Below are 22,177 nucleotides of genomic sequence, written 5' to 3'. Positions count from 1 at the left end.
AGCATTTTTTATCGGCCAGTGTGGCCCAGGGAAGCCAAAAGGTTGGACACCCCTGATCTAAACCAATACTACCTTTTCTCCCTGTTTAAAGAATAGAAAAAAGCAATTTAACAGACACTTTTGCTGTATTGATGATATTAGTCTAATCTAATCTTCAATTTACTGTATATACCGGGTCATCTCCCATTGGAGCTTGACTCAGTTAACAAAAGATCAAGAGACCAGAAATACATAAAGATAGGAACAAGTAAAGGTGATTAGCTTAACCTATCATAGAAATGAGTCATATGGTGTTTATCGGTTAGTAGATCTTATGGGTAAACCGTTTAAATATTGTGAAAATAACATAGTTTTTAAAGTTTTCCGATACAATTGTAGCTGACCAATAATAATAATAACAATAATAATTTTATTCTTATATACCGCCATACCGAAAAAGTTCTAGGCGGTTCACAACAAGGTGAGCTAATACATGGGATACAGATAAAATGCAAATTAGAATAATGGACTTAAAAACAGATAAAGACAGAAAGCATTTACAATATAATGTAGAAAATACCGGCATGGCAGAGAAAGAAGTAATACATAGAACAGATAAAATACTGATAGAATCAGGAAGTCCATTCCAAATCTCTACTAACTTAAAAGCATAAGATTGACACAGTTTTACAGTCGATTTGATTCCCTTGAATAAAGGGAACAATAATTTGTACTTCTGTGTGTTCCTTGAATAACAAGACCGATGGGCGTTCCAACGTAATGGGATCAAAGAATCGAATATTCCATAAAGAAGTTTGAAAGCTACACAAGCACATTTAAATTGGATTCTAAAATGAATGGGAAGCCAATAAAGCTTTCTAAACAAAGGGGAAACATGATCAAACTTTCATTTCCCAAAAATAAGCTTTGCCGCCTTATTTTGTATTAACTGAAGGCGTTATAAACTGCCTTGCTTAATACCCAGATACACAGAGTTACAGTAGTCCAATTGAGCAAGCACAATGGACTGCACCAACGCTGAAAAATAAGAACATAAGAATTGCCGCTGCTGGATCAGACCAGTGGTCCATCATCCACCCCGCGGCGGCCCCCAGGTCAAAGACCAGTGTCCTAACTGAGTCTAGCCTTACCTGCGTACATTCTGGTTCAACAGGAACTTGTCTAATTTTGTCTTGAATCCCGGGAGGGTGTTTTCCCTATAAATGTTCCTGTTGAAATAGTGATCTAACTTTTTTCAATATGCGCAGGCTAAAGAAGCACTTTTTTTTTTTTTTACTATAGAATTTATCTGTTCATGGAATATAAGTGATGAATCTAGGATAATACCCAGAACTCTAGAAGAAAATTTGATGTATAATGAGACACCTGATTTTAGTGTAACCAGAGCAGGGAGATTTTCTAACTTTGGCCTACCCATAATAGTTTCGTTTTAGCAGCATTCAATTTCATTTGAATGGACATCACCCACAATTGCAGTTTAGATATACAGCAATCTATATTTGAGGTCAGGTTATTAAGATCAGGATCTACTTCCAGTAGAATAAAGAGGTCGTCTGCATATGTAAACAGTCTCCACAGATGTAAGACAGAAATTGTTCAATGAAGTCATAGATATTAAAAAGTAATGGAGACAAAGGGGAGCCCTGTGGAACTCCACAACTAGGTCTCCATGGAGAGGATATCCTACCATCCAAATGTACCTCATAGGATCGCAATGACAGGAATTTAACAAACCAATTAGTATAAGTCTTTTTAGTCAGTTTAATCTATGAGTTATGATATTTTTGTAATTCTTTATAGTGTCATAAGGCTGAGCAATATATATTTTTTTCTCTGTTTATTCTGCTTTCCTCAATTGATTTTTAGTTAAACTTCAAACTCCTTTGATCTGATTGTTTTCTTCCCAATTGACCTCTCTTAACCTGCCAAGGTGCTATCTCATGCCAGATGATCATTCATTATATCAGAAACACTCTTCTCATAAGTAAGCACTAAGGGAAAGATTCTCTAATGTTCATAGTAAAATTCAACAGTCCGCTATTGCGGCCGCTATTGTAATGATTTCAAAAAGATGAGTCATTCTTAAAAAAACAACGCATGCAAAGGAGGTCCGCGGAGGGTTGCTAAATGTGCATGGGATGAGTTGCTGGTGATGGCAGTCGGCCCATGTACAGAATATACCTACAAGTTTAAAAAAACAAACAAACCCAAAACGAATATCGGAAAGAGGGAGGCCCATTCCTTCCTGCCACCATCGTTAAATAAGCCACCCTTCTGAGCCGTAAAGCAACCCACCCAACACCCCCCCCCCGACAGCAGGAGGGATGCCCACTTCTTCCCAATGCCACCATAAAACAACCCTCCCCCCCCGGCAGCAGGAGGGATGCCCACTACCTCCCACCACTGCCATAAAACACTCTCTGCCCCGACACAAATACCCCAGCAGCTGGAGGGATACAACTGCCATCAAACAACCCTCTGCCGTCATACCCCCGATGACCCTCCTACCCCCACACTAACCTTAGTCTGCCCTTCAAACCTCTTTTCTTGAGCCCAAACAAACTCCCTCCCTCCCTTTTGTTTATTCCCTTATTTGTGCTCTTTTCTCAATTTTATTGTAGTTCACCCTCTCCCTTCTGTATCTTGTTAGTCAGTATTGTCTTTGTATTCAGTTATTTTGTTGATTTGTAACCTCCATGATTTTATTATATTTTGTACAGTCGCTTAGAATTATGATAGGCGATACATCAAATTATTATTATTAAACTTGAAACTTGAACTTGATTTAGGAAGGTCAGCTGGAGGGATGCCTATTCCTTCCAGCTGGTACGCCTGACTCTTCAAATAGGTGGGCCTTCCCCTTCCCAATACATCCTGGGATATGCTGGGGAGGGGCCTAAGCTCTGAATGGCCCAGATACCTAACACCTTAAGCGCCAGGGCCAATCAGAGCCATAGGATGCACCAGGAAGGGGAAGCCCACCATTTTGGTAGTCCTGCAGGACGGAGGGAGTAGGCATCCCTCCGTAGGGCCTTCCTGAAGAAGGTAGGTGGGCGGGGGGGGGGTTGTTAGGGGCACAACAGCAGTGGTGGGAGGGAGTGGGCATCCCTCTCACTGCCAGGTGGGTTGCTTGAAGGTGGCGTGAGGGAGTGGGCATCCCTTCTGCTGTTGGAGGGGGTGTCAGGAGGGGGTTGTTTGACAATGGTGGTAGGAGGGAGTGGGTATCCCTTCCACTGCCAGGAGGTGGTGTTGGGGGTGTTGTTTGATGGCAGTGGCAGAAGGGAGTGGGCATCCCTCCTTCTGATCTTCGATTTGTGGTCTTTTTTTTATTTTTTGGGGGGGCGGTGGTCTGAGCTGTCTCAGGATGATAGGAAAGTAAGGCTACAAAAGCTCAGATCCTGCCTGAAAAATTTGCATGTAGAAGGTTAGGGAATCATCGGGTGATGATAGAGAATCATCCGAAGTGCTCCTTTTAATATTAATGACCTTATTGTACTACATTTGCATGGTAAAGTCGGATACTGCTTGAAAGTTCAGAAAAGACCACAATAAGCTGTTTTGATAATCGGCCACTAAAATACATGCACACTAAACCAGCTGGAACAGGTTTAGCAAACATTGTTAGGGGCATGGTAAGTTTTGAGAATCTTCCCCTAAGTCAAGTATGGCCTTATCCCTCATGGATTCCATTACCAACTGCTGGAACAGTTCTCCCTGTAGAGAATCCAGAATCTTCCTACTTCTAAAAGGATGTCCCAATCATCTAGTATATTAGAATCATCTATTAGTAGTACAGTATTTCCCCTTTCAGGTAGATGCAAAGGTAAAACTAGTGATCAGCTGGAGTATACAACAATGCACCAGAAACAAAATTGAACAAACCAGATGGTCCTTATCTGCAAATGTTTTCTGTGATACTTCTTGAGTTTCTGTTTTAGTCTTGAGGTGTATTTGACTTCTTCTTACAGTTGCAGCATCAACATAAAAAAATCTATTGCATACTGTTTCAGGAATACTAGAAATTTCCAAGGGAACTCTGACAGTGCAGGTGGCAGATAAGAATCAAACATATGCTATTTGGCAAGGCCCACACAACAGCGTCTACGCTTGGCGAGAAATTGTTCTATATACTGGACGGATCCATGGAGAATTCGAGGTAAGCACATCTTCACTTGTCCTCCTGAAATTTATGCTGGCTTTTACAAAGCTGCAGCAGAGGTTTCTACCACAGACTGGCAAGGTAAATTCTCCAATGCTCATAGAATTCTTATGAACATCAGAGCTTTCACCTTGCAGGCCCGCAGTAGAAACCTCTACCGCGGCTCTGAAAAGGATCCCTTTAACTTTTATAAACAAAAACTACCATCTACAGATCTGAAAGTGTAACTAGCTACACATCTCGTATCTCTAATTGCCCTAAAATTTATAGAAGGCATTTTCAAAAGCTGTCAAAATTGCCCACTTGGGATGTGCACAAAAAAAATCATTTTTGTACTTATTTTTCCTGCTTTTTGGATTTTTTAAAAATTTTATATATTTGTTTTAATAAATACTTTTTAATGTGTGTTACTTGACTGAATCTGTATTAAATTTTAGGTTAACACATCTTAAAGTGATTTAGCATATGGCAGGAGAGAATGTATGTATGTGGTTTTTGGTAAATGGTAGTGAATGATGGCAGATAGTTTCCAAGTTTATTTAATCTTTGATATACCGTTTATCAAAAGCATACCTAAACGGTTTACAATTATCAAAATATTGTTAAAATAAAACAAAAACTTAAAAGTAAAAAGTGGAGGGGACGACAGAACAAATAGATTTACTGGAACAAAAAGGAAAAATGGGAACAGGTGAGAGCTTAAATACAATGAGAAAATAAAATTTTAAAAGGGAGGGAATAAACAAAGGGACTTTAGCACACTAGGGTAGGGGTTGCTTCAAAATAAGAGACTGGTAAGGCACCTTTAATCTGCCCATTAAGGTGGTAAGATTCATACTTGCCACATCATGCAATTTACTTTCCGCCATGCTTTTATTTAGGACTATACCTGCTGCTCCATGCAGGTTACCTCCTCCCCCTTTACTAGGAGCCAATGAAAAGTTCTCAGCCCAACCTACAAAGTTGGGAAAGTCACCATCAAGGGCTATACACTTAGTCCAGCGATTTCCCATTTTTCTCATTCTATATTTCTCCGACAAAACAAAAAAGTGGAAAATCACTGGACTATGTGTATAGCCCTTGATGGAGACTTCCCCAACTTTGTAGGTTGGGCTGAGAACTTTTCAGTGGCCCCTCATATGGGTATGCGAGGTGTATATGCAGGGCCGCCATCAGGGCAGTACTACCAGTCCTGCATTCAGGGGCCTGGAGCTGACAGGGGGCCCGGGCTCCCCAGTGTTCTTCCCAGCGCTTTTCAGCCGGGTGCAACACCCAGCAAATTTAGATGCCCGCCCGGCTGTCATCTGCCGAATCCTGCTGCCGCCACTGCTTAATGCGCAGTCTGAAAAGCCGCTGAAAAACCCGCCGGCCTTTAAACAAAAAAAAAACAACCCCCAGCAAGCGACTCGAACCCGGCTTCCCTCCGAAACCGGAAGTTACGTCGGGGGGGGGGAGGGGTGTAGAGAAGAGAAGCTGGCACGGACCATTAGAGCCCCGGAGCATGTGGGAGATAGGCCAGCCACGGAGGGAAGCTTACTTGCTCTTGCTTACTTCGGGCCTTTTCGCTGCCGGGTCCTGCCTACTTTCTGTTTCCGTGAAGGCAGGACCCGGCAATGAGAAAGGCCCGAAGTAAGCAAGAGCAGCAAGTTGTAAACTTCCCTCTGTTGCTGCCCTTTGGGAGATAGGTCAGCGACCAAGGGAAATTTGCAACTTGCCTTTGTCTGTAGCGAATCTGCCGGGTGTGTGAGACGGGGGGGGGGAATGGGAGGAGTAATGTTGCTGCACCCAATTAGGGGGGAGGGGGAAGAGAAATGCTGCTTCTGCTGTACCCAATTGGGGGGGGAGAGAAATGCTGATGATACTGCTATACCCAGTGGGGGGAGGGGAAAGAGAAATACTGCTGCACCCATTTGGGGGGAGAGAGAGGGAAGGAGGGAGAAGGAAGATCAGGAAAAGGAGGAAAGAGATGCAAAGACCATGGGAGGGAGGGAAATGAGATACCATACCATGGAGTGGAAGAGAGAGATGTCAGGGCATATGGGGGGGAAGCAGGGCCAGATTAAAGGATAGGCCCAGTAGGCACAGGCCTAGGGCCTGAAATAGTCAGGGGGGGCCTGCCAGTGCTGTGCTTTGGGGCTCCACCCTTGCTGGATTTGCTGTTAGCAGCAGCAGCTTCATCATCATCCTGGGCGACCCCCAACCCGATCCGACCCTCCTATCTCTCCCTCCTTCCCTCATCAGTGACGTGCCAGAGGGAATCACAGCAGGAGAAAGCCCTGAAGCAGCCTGCTTAGAGTAGAGCAGTGCTGTTTAGAGTCTCGTGATGGGAGGGAGGGAGAGATAGGAGGGTCGTGGGGGGGGAGAGTAGCAGTCTGCCCTGGGTGTTCGAGCTGGCGTCATGAACTTCTTCGGCTAGCATCAGCATTTACAATTCACTGCTGTTGCCAGCTTCAGGCCTTCCTCTCTGCCGGGTCCTGCCTACTTCTGTTTCCATGAATGCAGGACCCGACAGAGAAGAAGACCCGAAGCTGGCAACAGCAGCGAATTGTGAATGCTGCTGCTTGAAGAAGTTCATGACGCCAGGTCATGGGTGACAGAAGGAGGAAAGGGAGCAGAGGGGGAGAGACTTGCTGCACCCAACTGGAGGGAGAAAGAAGATGAGGGAGGGAATGAAACGAGATGCCAGGGATTGGAGGGAAGGGAGGGAGGAAGAGATGCCAGGGCATGGAGGGAAGGAGGAAAGTATGCCAGACCAAGGGAAAAGGAAGGGGGAAAGGAAGGAGGAGATGTCAGAGCATGGAGGGGGAGGGAGAGATGGAAGAAAAGGAAAGGAGTGAGATGCTAGAGAATCAGGGAAGGGAAGATACCAGACTGTGTGGTGCGAAGGAAAGAAAGGAGAAGAGAGAGATGCCAGAGCATAGGGGACGGGGTGGTGACAGAGAGAGAAAAATGGAGAGATGGCAGAGCTGAAATCAATCATGTACAAAGGAGAAGAGAAGGGGCACAGGATAGACAGTTTATTTAAGGAGCATAAAAAGAGGGAAGATGTCATATGGAACGGGGAGAGGGCGAACAGTGGATGGAAGGGGCTGATGCTGTATGGAAGACAGAGAGGACAGATGCTGGCTAGAAAGAAGAGTGAAGACAAGATGATTAAAGCAAAAACAACAAAAGGTAGAAAAAATTGTTTTGTTGCTTTACATAGAATCAAGTAGTATTGTATCTATTGATTTAAAGTTTATAAATAGGAAATGGAAATAAGGCAGTTTTTGGGGGATTAAACCCCTTTCCTCGGGTCAGGACAGGATACCATAACAGCAGGGGTGCCCAAATGGTCGAGCACGATCGACCAGTAGATCGCAAAGGCAATGTGAGTCAATCGCGTTGCCTTGGCAATCTTTTTCTTCCTGCCTCCCTGAGCCAGGCCTGGCGCATAGATGCGCCGGACTCACAAGACTTCACTTCCGACGTCAATTCTGACGTCAGAGAGGAAGTTCTGGGCCAGCCAATCGCTGCCTGGCTGGCCTGGAACTTCCTCTCCGTCGTTAGAATTGACATCAGAGGTGAAGTCTTGTGAGTCTGGCGCTTGTACATTCCTGGCCTGGTTCGTGGAAGCATGGAGAAATCGGCATGATGGCTTAGGGGGTAGGGAAAGAATCTGGGAAGTGGAGAAATTGGCACGATGGCTTGGGGGGGCAGGGGGAGAGAGAAAGAAAGAGAGACAGAAAGAGAAGGGGAGGGGCAGAAAGAAAAAAAATATTGGATTTATAGTCAGAAGAAGGAAGTGCAAACAGAGACTCAAGAAATCACCAAACAAAAAGGTAGGAAAAATGATTTTATTTTCAGTTTAGTGATCAAAATGTGTCTGTTTAGAGAATTTATATCTGCAATAGTGGTTTTTAGTGCAGGGAGCCTATGAGCATCGAGAGCAGCACAGGGCATTCAGTGCAGCTCCCTGCTCTAAAAACTGCTATTGCGATTTAGTAAAAAGGGAGGGGTATATTTGTCTATTTTTGTATAGTTGTTCCTGAGGTGACATTGCATAGAATCGTCTGACTTGACCTCTTTGAAAACCCATGGAATATAAATGATAATTAACATTTTCTCTGCATACAGTGTGCTTTGTGGGGTTTTTTTAAATTTTATTGTTGGTAGATCATTTTGACTTGGTCATTTTAAAAGTAGCTCGCAAGCCCAAAAAGTGTGGGCACCCTTGCTGTAGAGCCATTTCTTGTATGACTGGATGAGCTATATTTATCTTTTTTTTTTTAGTTGTTTAAATTCATGCAGAAATAAATGGTTAGATTGAACCTAATGACTTCATTAACGCCTGTCCCTTTTTTTAACTTCTATACCATTTGAAAGAGGGCAAATACTTCTTAAATTTAGTAAAAATATTCTGGCACAAGTGTCAAACCTTAAAAAAGGAAGTCATATTGAGCATTGGAAAATAATAATAATAATTAACTAATAAAAATAGGGCTCCTTTTACTAAGTTACGATAGTGGCTTTAGTGTATGCCACGTGCGCTAGATGCTAATGCCAGCATTGAGCTGGTGTTATTTTTCCCATGTAGAGCAGGGATTTGTGCGTGCTAGACATATGTTAGTTTAGAATAAATAGGTATAGATTAGTTTAGTTTAGGTTAGGTTAAGGCCCTGCTGAAAGAGTCTACCTTGACGTGGTTGCAGGCTTACAAATCTTTTGGTCAAAGAGTGCGGTGACAGAGAAAAGTATATGTGTATTCGGCCCATGGAAGAAGGGGGGGTTGGGGGAGGGAAGGGATGCGTGGGGGGCCCTAATAGGATTGCTCAGTAAGGGGCCCAGAAATTTCTGATGGCAGCCCTGTGTATATGTGTGTGGTATGTTATGTCTATAGTAGTGTCTGGGGGTATGCATGTAGGGTGTAGTTAAGACTAGAGTTCTGTAGGTATGTGTGAAATGCAGGGGGTTTGTATATGTGTGTAGAGATGAGAAGGGGTAGGTAGGTAAAACTGTATGTATGTTTGCATAGTGATGAGTGTGTGTGGGGGTAGGGATGTGTCTGTCTGGGTAGGAATGTATGTACCGTATATCCCACCTTTTCAGTAATTGCTTAGAGTAGACCTGTATATAAACATACAGTAGTGGTTGGGTTTCTTACATGCTTTACACAGCATGTCTCTAAAAAAGTAGTCAATAGGTGATGGATGTTAGAAAGTGAGCCAGCCCTTATGCTGCTAAACTGGAAGTTTTCCCATCTGTCTTAGAGAACCTGCTGATCTCAGAGCTCTGCTCATGTAGCTTGGGGCTACATATGGTACATTTCAGTTTGGGGATCCTCATATAACTATCCTGACACACCATGTTAACTCATTGCTTGCACAATGCCATGAACATGGCCTCCTTGACCATGGTATATGTGATATGGGCACACCAGCAGCAGTGGGTGGGCATGTATTGGCCATACCATAACTACCACAGCAAAGTCTTCATCCTAAAGGCATATGATGGCAGACTTAAAGATCTCAATATGTATACTTTGGAGGAAAGACAGGAGAGGGGAGATATGATAGAGACATATAAATACCTATGTGGCGTAAATGCACACGAGTCAAGTCTCTTTCATTTGAAAGGAAGCTCTGGAATGAGAGGCCATAGGATGAAGTTAAGAGGTGATAGGCTCAGGAGTAATTTAAGGAAATACTTCTTTAAAGAAAGGGTGGTAGATGTGTGGAACAGTCTTCCAGAAGAGGTGGTGGAGACAGAGACTATGGGGTCCTTTTATCAAGCTGTGGTAGGGGTTTAACGCGCGTTAAACCGCCTGCTGCGCTAGCCGCTAATGCCTGCATTGAGCAGGCGATAGTTGTTTAGCCGGCCGCGGGGGTTAGCGTGTGATGAAATGTCCGACGCGCTAGCGCGGCTTGATAAAAGAACCCCTATGTCTGAATTCAAGAAAGTGTGGAATAGGCATGTGGGATCTCTTAGAAAGAGGAAGAGATAATGGTTACTGTAGATGGGCAATTTGGCCTTTATCTGCCATCATGTTTCTATGTTTACTTGTAGCTCCAGTTGGGGATTCAGGTGGGTGAGGGGGAGATCTGTGGGTCCCAATCCTGATTTCATCCAAAGGAGTGCTTCACTCTACTAGACAGCAATAGTCTAACCTTAAATTGTTAGTTCAAAGTGTCATTACTCCCTGTTTCAATTATTGCAATAGTCTACCGATTGGGATTCTAAAATGTTTATTGAAGGCTCTGCAAGTGCTTCTGCAAATATTCTTTCTGGATATTCACATTTTGCATATTTCTTCACTCTTAAAGCATTTACACTAGTTGCCAACTGAACAGTTGTGTCTCTGTGATGATCTCAACAAGCCTACAAATGTATCAACTGCTAAGGGCCTTGAGATCAGCCAAGATGGCATTGTTGGAGATTCCCTCTGATGGTGTGCGGCTGGCAGTGAGTGGTGACCAATGTGCGTTCAGTGACTAGCCAATCTGGATCCTGGGGGTGGGGGTGAAAGCTATAGCCATCTGCAAGCACAATATAAAGTAATAACTAGAGTGAACATACAAAAGTCCAGGTAATCAAGCTCCCCCCTCCCCAATATAACAAGAGTGCTTAAGCCTGCTTAAAGCAATACAGGTTTTAGATATCCTTAGAAACTGGCTAAGTGCATAGTCAAATTTTTTTATACAAACAGGGGGTAAAGGGAATTGGCAATATTTACAGAACATATAAAATCTAAGGTGCTATAACCATATAGCCGCTAAATCAGTGATTCCCAACCCTGTCCTGGAGGAACACCAGGCCAATCGGGTTTTCAGGCTAGCCCTAATGAATATGCATGAGAGAGATTTGCATATGATGGAAGTGATAGGCATGCAAATTTGCTTCATGCATATTCATTAGGGCTAGCCTGAAAACCCAATTGGCCTGGTGTTCCTCCAGGACAGGGTTGGGAACCACTGCGCTAAATGGCCCTACCAGGATAACCACAAGGGAGGCCAAGTGCTGTATAATTCAGTTATCTTTTTCATAAGGATAAATTCATTATGCTTATATCTTCTGCTTAAGACTTAAATTGGATCCCTAGGTATTAAATGTCTACAGGGCACCACTGGAGAGAAAAGGTATCAATCATATCTTTAGTGCAGAATCTATTCAGTGGCATGACTTTGGTTTTATCTCAATTAATGGAATAGCCGGACAAAGATCCAAAATGATGCAGCACAGATAAAAAAGCCAGGATTGAAGTCGAAGGATCCTGTAAGTATAATAACACATCATCTGCGAAAGCAGTTAGCTTAACCATATTATGACCTATCTTGATTCCCTTAATGGCACCGGTCTACTGGATTTTGAGTAGTAGGGGTTCCAAAAACAGATCAAAAAGTAAGGGAGAGAGAGGACATCCCTGTCGGGTAGGGCTACCAGATGTCCAGATTTACCCAGACATATCCCCTTTTTAGAGGACTATCCAGGCATCCAGACAGCTTTCAAAACCCGGCACTTTGTACGGGTTTTGAAAAGCTTCCAGTTCGATACCGCATCAGGAGAGTTTCTGCGCATGTGCAGATGCAACTTGGTGACATCACACATATGCGTGCAAGCATGTGACATCATCGCATCACATCTACGTTTCCGCAGATGCCCTCCCAACGTTGCTCCAAGCAGAAGAAGAGGTTGGGGGCAGGGCTGGGGCAGAACAGGGCATGACTTGACAGGGCTGGGTGGAACTGGGCGGGCCTGGGGGCAGGGCCACGGGTCTGGATTTTACAATCGTAAAATCTGGTAACCCTACTGTCGGGTTCCCTGGGTTGGCGGGAAAGTCAGAGTGCAATGGCCCTCTACAAAAACTCTAGCGAGTATAGGAGAGCAATCATAGAGCTAAAGGTATCCCCAAGCCCAAACCATATCTAAGTCTCAAATATGAATGACCATTCCACAAGGTCGAACATCTTTTCAGCGTCTAATGCCACCACACAAATTGGTGTTAGCCACATGAGCAAGGTGCTGCATATGGCAAAAGATGCGAGTATTATCAGATGCCAAGCACCCTTGGATGAAACCATATTGGAATGTACCAATTAAAGAGGGCATAACCATAACCCATCTATCTGCTAAGATTTTAGAATAGATTTTACAGTCCTAATTTATCAGGGAAATTGACCTAGAGTTCTTAGCAAGGAAGAGATTTCTCCATAGCATGGGAAAAACAATAATAGTGGCCTCAGTAAATGATCCTGCACTATAATGATTTCTCAAGAAGGTCTGATAGAGAAGAGCTAGCTTAAGTACTAAGAGATTACGGAAGGGTTTATTAAATTCCCATGAGAATCCATCATTCCCTGGTGTTTTGTGGGGTTTCAAATACTTGATGACAGCAAGAATCTCAAGAGTTTTCAATAAGCTTGTTTAGAGCTTCACATTGTGCTGGCATTAAAGTAGGAGGCATGATAGAATGCAAAAAATATTGAATATCTTTCTTAGTCAGGGATATGCCAGACTTCAGGGGCATAGTAAGGGGAATGGGGGGGACTGTCCTGGGGGTCATTTTGGTTGGGGTGCCAGCGCCTCTCCGCTCCCCATACCATGTTTGCACCCTCCCTTCCCTGCTTCCCCATACCTCTTTAAATCTTTGCCAGAATGAGCATCTACTCTGGCCTGCTGTTCGCACCAGCATGGCTCCCTCTGAAATCCCTTCCGGGCTGTGGGGCCAGGAAGTGATGTCAAAGGAAAAGCCAATGCCTGCGCGAGAAGTTGCTCAAATTGGTGAAGATTTAAAGAGGTACATGGGCGGGAAGGGAGGGCACAAGTGTGGCATAGGGGGCATGGAAGGAGTAGGGGAGGCACAGAGGAGGGGTATAGGGAGTGCCTCCTATCCTCGCTACACCACTGCCAGATTTATAGAGATTAGCATAAAACTCTTGAAACTGAAGCACTATATCTTGAGAGGAAGTTAAAACTTGTTCTCCTTTCTTAATAGCAGAGATCCTAGAACGCTCTTTCTTCTTCTTAAGATAATTAGCAAGAATACATCCTGTTCTATTTTTCCCCTCAAAATAAAAATCACTATAAAAAAGAAAGCCAGCATATTCAGAGAGTATTAAGTTGAACTGGAATTTCAATTTCTGCAGCTGCAGACGCAAATCAGGGGTTGCAAGTATTGCATACCTACCTTTGAAATCTTAATCTGCCTCTCTAGCCCCAGCAGAATCCTTTGCTGAGATACTGTTGAGTTGTATAACTAATGATCAGTCATATATGCATGGGGAGATCATTACCACACTACCTGGGTATCAGCCATGCTATTAAAATGAAAAAATTCTGTAGTTCACTTCCCCTCTAACCAGCAAAATTCAGAATCTTCTAATAATAGTGAGTTAAATCTCCAGGTTTTATTGGTCTTAGACATTTTTTGAAATGTAAATCAAGAGTTACAGCAGAATCGTCAGATATATGTAAGGATTCAATAGTTGTATCGACTATGGACAATTGTACAATTAAAGCTTGGCATTATAAGAGGGGTGCAGACTTCCCCAGGCGCTGTCTTGGTGGGGGCACTGGAACCTCTTCTCTTCTCCACCCCCTCCCGCCACTTCCCACTTGAGAGAAGAATCACCGGTGCTGACCCTAAGGCACAAGGTGATAGGACAAGGCCTGAAAAATAGGCCAAGCACAAAATGGATTCTGTAAACCTGCTCTCTAACCCATAATAGCTGACAGCATCTGAAAAACAGCTACTATGGAAATTTCCATGAGGAAGTGCTAGCCACAAAAATTGACTAAAACAGGTCAACATGATTTACCATGAAAAGATAGTCACAGGGCGGTGACTAAGAATAACTCATATGTGCTGAACATTGTGACAGGGAAGCTCCTGTCCCAGCGCCAAGAACTACAAGACCCAGCATGCACCCTGTCCTGGCCCCGAAAAAATCCTGGCCCGGAACAGGGCCAGCCGACACAGCCAGGAAGGGAAGAAGGAAAACAGGAAATAGTCAAGCCCAAGAGTCAGAGGGGGAGGTCAGTTGACACTAATTACTCTTCCTATTACTCCTTTCCTCAAGCTGGGAAACTGAAGTCCAACCCAGGAGGGGTGGGGCTAGCCCTCAAGATAGACAAGCTAAAAAACCTCTCTTACAGCCTAGCAGGAGGCAACCGGGAGGGACAGATGAAGCTAATCCTAATCAGCTCCCAGCCAGAAAGGCTTGCAACTACCAAGGAGGAGAGGTGCCTCAAGCTAAGACCACATCCTGGAGACAACCTAGCAGGAAGGGCATTGAGAGCCCGGGGGGGGGGGGGGGGGGGGCGGTATCTCACCTCGGCAGAGAAACTCTGGAAAGGGAATTCCAGAGACTGGCCAAAAGGAGACCCGGTTAGTACAGAGCTAACCCACAGGCAAGGAGGTAATTGGGAAAGAGTGCCTGAGGTCACTGGGTGGAGGAATAGTTGGGGCCAGGAATCTATTGATTGTGATATGAACAGTCTTATTGAAGAATGTGAAGATGAAGAGGACATGGAGATAGGAGGAGAGCGTGACTGAGGGTTCCTGATAACTTTCCCCTAGAAATCCAGTCCAGGAATAGAAATCCTGAACACAAGCCCGGCTAGAGGAGGACAGAGAAAGACCTCTTTATGAGGAAAGAAATCATTGCCAGAACCTTTAAGTTGCCTTTCCTGAGACCAGAAAAGGGAAGGAATTAATGTGATTTTTCTGCGGGGAACGGCTTTCCCCAACCAGAAGCCTTTGGGCAATAAGCTTGAAAGCCCAAACTTTTGTGGTTTTTTTGATCTTCAGTTTTGTTTGAACTTCCATTATGACATGAACTTGGAGGCTCCAGGCAGAGCCTAAGGACTGGAGCTATGTTTGGAGATTGAGAATATGCAAAGCTGATTGTGTGTTCCAAGCTAATTTTCCTTTGAAACTTTTAATAAACTTGCATCCAGTTCTCAGAAGATCCGTTTCCAGGTTTTCAATTTTCACCAGCCATATAAAAGGCGCTACATAAATCTGCCTGTGGTCCGAGCCTGGCTTCCCACCTATTCAGGAACTGGCCCGGTCACAACATCCAACATACTAAAACCGCTGATAGCAGTAAACACCCAAAAAGCAGAAGGAGGGGAACCACTGAGAGGGGGTGGGGTGCATGTTCAGGAGGTTTGGAGGTCAGCACCAAGGACAAACTGTCAGGGGAGATAAGGAAGTTGTTTTTCAGACAACACTCAAGCTTTTAATGACCTAATGTAACCTGTACAACAACCAATCATTGAGTTTGAACATGAAACCATGAAATCAATCAGAATTCTAATGAACATAAGAATTGCTGCTGCTGGGTCCATCATGCCCAGCAGTCTGCTCACGTGGCGGCCCTCTGGTCAAAGACCAGCGCCCTAACTGAGACTAGCCCTACCTGTGTACGTTCTGGTTCAGCAGGAACTTATCCAATCAAAATATCAGAATGACATTGTAGGATAAGGGATAAAAAGGCCAAGCACAAGGAAATGCACTCAGTGGATTGAAATTTCTCAGACTATTAGTCTCTGGTTGTTTCTTCCACTTGGCACAATTGCTGTGTAATCATTTTCTGATGCTAATTATGTAAGCTGACAATTGATTTATTACTTATAAAAATATATCTTTGATACAGCAAATGTGTTATCGTTGTGTGGTCATTACAAAACAGTGAAAGGCTAGCAGCCCCTTTCACACTCCTCCCCCGCATGTGTGCGCCTTCAATTCACCCTCCACTGTACCTCTAGATCAGGGGTCTCAAAGTCCCTCCTTGAGGGCCGCAATCCAGTCGGGTTTTCAGGATTTCCCCAATGAATATGCATGAGATCTATTTGCATGCACTACTTTCATTATATACTAATAGATCTCATGCATATTCATTGGGGAAATCCTGAAAACCCAACTGGATTGCGGCCCTCGAGGAAGGACTTTGACACCCCTGTAGATCTTCGCTGGCGCGAGTAGGAGCTCCAACCTGCTCCTCACACCATCCTTGGCGCGCCCCTCTGACGTCACTTCCAGGTCCTACGACTAGGAAGCAATATCATATGGAGAACGGATGCTGCCGAGGAAGCTAAACAGGAATGGGGGAAGGGAAGAGGGCAAGGGGGTGCCACCGCCCCGGGCACTTCCCACCCTCGCTATGACACTGAGCTTGGTAGTAATAAAAGAAAATAATCCAAGTGAACATAAGTGTTGTGTGATACTGAGTAAAAAGTGTAGTCTAAATCCCTTGGATGAAAAAGATGCCAGGCATTTACCAAACCAAGATTAGAAACAAAATTTCTCTATGAGAGTGAGGGGTTTTATAGGGAACTGATGATTGTCTATCTAATATAATATCCATAGGCATATTAAGGTCCCCTCCAACAATTACATGACTTAGTTTTGATATGTGTTATCTGGTAAGCTATGTCTGCAAAGAAGCTAGGATTGTCAGAATTAGGTCCATATATATTAAGGAGAGTTTAGCTCTGGGAAGCAAATTCTAAAGTGACTTTTACCCATCTACCATGTGTATCAGCTGTATACGAGAGTAGAGCATAATTAAAATGTTTGGTCAATAAAATTACAACACCTCTCTTACGACCATCAGCGGCCAAAAAATAGCATTCCTTTACTCAGTACAGAGTTTGAGAGATTCTGTAGTAGATAAGTGAGTCTCCTGCATAAAGACAATGGCACCCCTTAGATGTTAGAAATAAATTAACAATTTTTTCCTCTTGATAGGCCTATCCATGCCTTAGTAGCTTGATTTTGTGAGATTGTCATTTATATTTTTTTTTATAGTATTGTGCTGTTTTATTTTTAATAGGCTTGCTTTTCTGAAATAGGCTGTAAAAACTATTCATGCTATTTTAGACTCTTTGTTGTAGTAATTTTTCAGTTTATATTTATATTTCTTATCTTTTCATTACTTTTATTCTTAAATTTTATAGGGCTGCATTTTGATTAAAATTTGTAAGTGCGATTAATCATGCAATTAAAGATATGTTATTTTTTCCCCCACTTCAGTTCCTTGTGACTCTGGGCAATGAAGGGTTAAGTGACTTTCCTAGAATCACAGGGAGCTTCTGTAGGGGAAAAATAAACAAATTATATACTTTTAATCATTATTAAAATTTTAATCAAAATGTAACCCTAATTTTTAATTATTATGTATATTTAATTTGTTAAACAAAAACTGCAATGATAGTGTACAGGACGCCAAGTCTTTAATAAACAATCATAAAAATAGAAATAAGATCATACAACAGTTTGTATCCAAATGGATTGATAAGACCGGACCCGACACGGTCTGTGTTTTGAAGAAACACTCCTTCCTCAGGGGTCCTAGAATGTGTCAATACAAGAAAACCTGATGGATAACAACTGGATAAAAACTGGAATCAGCAGTGAATAGCTGAGCAAATGTGAAAACTCCTACATGGTGCAGGGCAAAAACGAAGAGCTTTCTCAGCTATTCACTGCTGATTCCAGTTTTTATCCAGTTGTTATCCATCAGGTTTTCTTATATTGACACATTCTAGGACGCCTGAGGAAGGAGTGTTTCTTCAAAACACGGACCGTGTCGGGTCCGGTCTTATCAATCCATTTGGATACAAACTGTTGTATGATCTTATTTATATTTTTATGATTTGTTTATTAAAGACTTGGGGCCTCTTTTACGAAGCCGCACTAGCAGCTGTGCTGTGCTAATGGCCCCGAAGCCCATAGAGATTTAAAGGGCTTCGGGGCCGTTGTCACATGGCTTTGTAAAAGAGGCAGTTGGTGTCCAGTACACCATCACTGCAGATTTTGTTTCTGTTCTTCAATTCGATAATTCACTGCAGTTCTGTTGGATTTTTTGTTTGTTGTTGTCTCCCTGTTTTATTTTGTTATTCATCAAGGATGTTGAGATCTTGTGGAATATAAATACTGTAAATAAATAAGTCTAATAAGACCAGTGGTATAGTTTGGGTGAGCTGCATCCAGCCTCTTCCCCTTCCCTCCCTGCCATGCGCGCACCCCCTTCCTTTTCCCCATATTTTTTTTTACTTCTCCAGCGTGAGCTGCATGCCCATGTCGGTGTCAGCTCACTCTTTGACGTCACTTCTTAGGCGTGGGTCCCGGAAGTGACACCAGAGAGAGCACCGATGCCGACTTGGGCAGTAACCTTGCGCAAGGGAAATAAAAAAGGTATGGGGAAGGGAAGGGGCACGTGTGCGTGGTAAGAGGAGTGGGAGTGGTGGAGAGGAGGAGGTGTACCACACCCTTAGGAAGACCGAACCCGGGGTGGACCCCCCCTCCCCTTACTACAAGACAGATCACTCCAACTCCAGCTTTCCAGCACTTTTCACCTAGACATCTACAGAAATCAAGACAGAGTTTGTGCCCAGTGTCAGGGGTTCTGTGAAATCCCACAAAGTCAGCAATAAGAGCTAGCTGAGTTCAGTCTCGGGAAATGTGGAATGCAGAGAAATGATTTGCCTAGTGTATTTTAAACTCCATCTCATGTCAGAAGATGGTCCACTATTTGCTTCTCTCCGTGGGGACCAGTCCATGTCCTTATCAATAAACTCATCTGGTGCGAGCTCTTAAATTCCCTTCCTATCAAGTGGCAGGCTTGGCCTTTCTTTTTTTCTCTTCCTAGCTGGCGTAGTCTCCCTACCACCCCACAGTATTTTCGTCTGCTTTTGTGACCTCTATTCTATGGGTGGCAGGCATCACTGGCCACCTGTCCCACCATAATGCATCAATCATCTCTGGATTACTAAGCACAAAAATCCCCCACAACTTGGCTATTTTTTCTTGTAGATCACCATCTCGTCTACAAGAAGCTTTTGGGAACGAGGAGATCTTGCTATCGATGATGTGGAATTTCGACACTGTGGATTACCATGTAAGCCTCTTGACCTGACTTCTATTTTCATCTTGAGCAGCAGAATTTAGTTAGGTCCATTTAGTTAGGTCCTGATATGTATCACAATATGGTATAAGTAGCATTTCTAATAAACTCCACTATGATGAATGTCCAATTGTGGAAAGTGACCCAATCGTCATTTCCATCACTGCTGTAGCCATACAAATCAGAAATCAAGTCTGAAAGTGATACACGAAGAAAGAAAGAAGTTCATACTCACATTGGGAGACATTTTTCGGTTCCTTGAATTGTAACATCTTCTTGCCCTCCTCCCATATAAAAAGTTGTTAAATCACAAGAGGATTGTGAAAAATTGCAAAAAGACCTTATAAGACTGGGAGACTGGGCATCCCAATGGCAGATGACATTTAATGTAAACAAGTGCAAAGTGATACATGTGGGAAAGAGGAACCCAAATTAGGGTTACTACAAGACTGGTCACTCCAACTCCAGCTTTCCAGCACTTCTCACCTAGACATGTACAGAAACCAAGAGAGAGTTTGTGCCCAGTTCTGTGAAATCCCACAAAGTCAGCAATAAAAGCTGGATTTACCCGGACATGTCCTCTTTTTAGAGGACTGTCTGGGTGTCTGGATGGTTTCATGGACTGGAGGGAGTTTGTCTGGGTTTTCGACTCACTCTCTCCAGACCAGCCCCCACCCCAGAAATAAATATGGCTCTTCCAGCGCTGCAATTTCCAAACTTCGGGCAGCCAGCAGCGTTAGCAACATGATCCTGCTTCTGTCGGCTTGCCCAGAAGCCTTCACTCTATAGCGACTTCCTTTTTAGCCCTTCGAGAGAAAAGCAAGGAGGATCTCAGGGGGTTAGTCTTACCATCCAGGCAGCCATTACACCATGCCATTACACCTGAGGCAGAGTGGAGGAAAGGGCTGATAAAAAAAGAACATTTGTACTGTAACCAGGTTATAGCAGCTAAAGGTCATCTATAAAATTACAATATACTGAACTTATACAACATCCATCTTATTGAACTGTGTTGATACCATCAGTCTAATTTTTTTTAACTTATAAGGAGTGTGAGCTGGAGGAGAGGATATCCAATGTATATAAGTTGACAGTTTATTGTGATTTGTACTTCATCAACTGATAGAACAGTAAAGTTCCAGTTTTACTCTGTGGTGTGGTCTGAATTTTTGTGGAAGAACAGCCTGATGCTTAGTTTGCTCAGTCTACCAGCTTTTCAGTTGGCCCTGGCCCCACCAAATAAATAACTTATGTGCCCCTTTTCCCATAATCTGGGTTAGGTGTAGGTGTCTGGGAACCTCTAAAAAGGCAGGCTTATACAAGATTCCACATTAGGAAAAGGATCTAGGTGTCTTTATTGAGGATATGTTGAAACCTTCTGCTCAGTGTGAAGAGGCGGCTAAAAGAGCAAATAGAATGTTAGAAATTGTTAGGAAAGGAATGGAAAACAAAAATGAGAATGTTGTAATGCCTGTGTATTGCTCCATGGTGAAGATACATCTTGAATACTGTGTGCAATCCTGGTTGCTGCATCTCCCCCAAAAATAGTGGAATTAGAAAAGGCACAGAGAAAAATAACAGAAAATGATTAAGGGGAATGGGACAACTTTCCTATGAGGAAAGGCTAAAGTGTTCTTCAGTTTGGAGAAGAGATGGCTGATGGGAGATTTGATAGAGGTCTATAAAATACTGAGTGAAGTGGAATGGGTAGACATGAATCACTTGTTTACTCTTTCCAAAAATACTAGGACTAGATTTCATGCAATGAAGCTACTAAGTAGTAAATTTAAAACAAAACTGGAGAAAATATTTCTTCCCTCAATGTGTAATTAAACTCTGCAATTTGTTGCCAGAAAATGTGGTAAAAGCAGTTAGGTTAGCAAGACTTTAAAAAGACTGGGATAATTTCCTAAAAGAAAAGTCCATAAGCCACTATTAAGGTGGACTTAGAAAAATCCACTGCTTATTTTTTAGGATAAGCAGCATAAAATCTTTTGGGATTTGCCAGGTACTTGTGATCTGGATTGGCCATTGTTGGAAAGATGATACAGGAAATGATGGACTTTAGGTCTATCCCAGTATGGTAATGCATATGTTCTTATATTTAGTACCTCAGAGGCTGTGTCCAAGTGATTCCTTTGCCTGTACCACTGGGGCATGTGTGGACAGTGACCATTTCTGTGATGGCACTGATGACTGCGGTGACAACTCTGATGAAAGAGACCCTAAATGTGGTGAGTTTCTTTCAGTTCTTCTTTTTGATTCTTAGATAAAAAGTCCATAGACAAGTACAGCTCAATCCAGAGAGGGTGCTGCAAGTAATGAATCTATCCTTTGGGATTTGCAAGGTAGTTTCTAGTGACCCAGAGTTGCCACTGTCAGAATTAAGATGCTGAGTTTAACGGGCCTTTGCTTTGATATAGCTTAGCACATTAAATGCGCTTAAATTCTTATCCTTGCCTCCAGGGCCTGATAACCACTAGGCATGACTAGGCAGTTGTCTGGGAAAGCAAAGAGCAGTTGCAGTCAAAGCAAAACAGTGGGTCCTGATAGTCACACAAATTCAAAGAAACATCAAACATAGTTTAACCTGCATTTTTATAGGATATTTGTGTGATGATTATGATCAGCACATACTTAATATGCATTTTTAAAGGATATTTGTTTGATGGTCTTGATTATCAAAATATTAGGTAGGAGGCTGAAGCCTAGGAGCCTGAAATTTAATTTAGGAACCAGCAATAAGGCTGAAAGTTTGTCCTAGGGCATCCGCTGTCCTTGCAGCAGCTCTGCCTATCACTAAGTTAATGCACTTTCTTCTCTGGACAAACTTGTAGGCACTATATATGTCTGCATTATCCTAGATGCTCTGTTCCTTTGTTTCCCTAATTATTTTAGATGTGTCACAATATTGGAATGTATAGGGATGGTGCAACATTCCATGCTGGTCTGCAATTTCAAAGAAAACCCTTGAGCAGTCTTAAAATTGCCCTCCCTAGGACAAATTGTCAGCAGTGTACCTAAGTTCAAAAACTTAGACACGTTGGCCCAGATTCTGTGTCCCGATTGTAGGCAGCTATAGGCGTCCTACAGCAGTCTAATCAGCCAATCGGGATGCACGTTTAAAAAA

The 22,177-nt window shown here is 43.1% G+C and overlaps 1 protein-coding gene across 3 annotated transcripts in view; it reads left to right on the top strand.

Moving 5' to 3' along the window:
- Positions 1-22,177, top strand: part of MAMDC4 (MAM domain containing 4) — a 343,940-nt gene that overhangs the window by 77,804 nt on the left and 243,959 nt on the right. For all 3 annotated transcript variants that reach the window (XM_033959811.1, XM_033959812.1, XM_033959813.1), the window contains 3 exons: positions 4,011-4,156; positions 18,957-19,041; positions 21,156-21,281. In XM_033959811.1, the coding sequence (XP_033815702.1) occupies positions 4,011-4,156; positions 18,957-19,041; positions 21,156-21,281 (357 nt within the window). The remainder of the gene's footprint in view (positions 1-4,010; positions 4,157-18,956; positions 19,042-21,155; positions 21,282-22,177) is intronic.

Source organism: Geotrypetes seraphini, chromosome 10, assembly GCF_902459505.1.
Source record: "Geotrypetes seraphini chromosome 10, aGeoSer1.1, whole genome shotgun sequence".
NCBI classification, from domain to species: domain Eukaryota; kingdom Metazoa; phylum Chordata; class Amphibia; order Gymnophiona; family Dermophiidae; genus Geotrypetes; species Geotrypetes seraphini.
The sequence above is the reverse complement of the archived record's forward strand: the minus strand, read 5'-3'. Positions and strand labels throughout refer to the sequence as shown.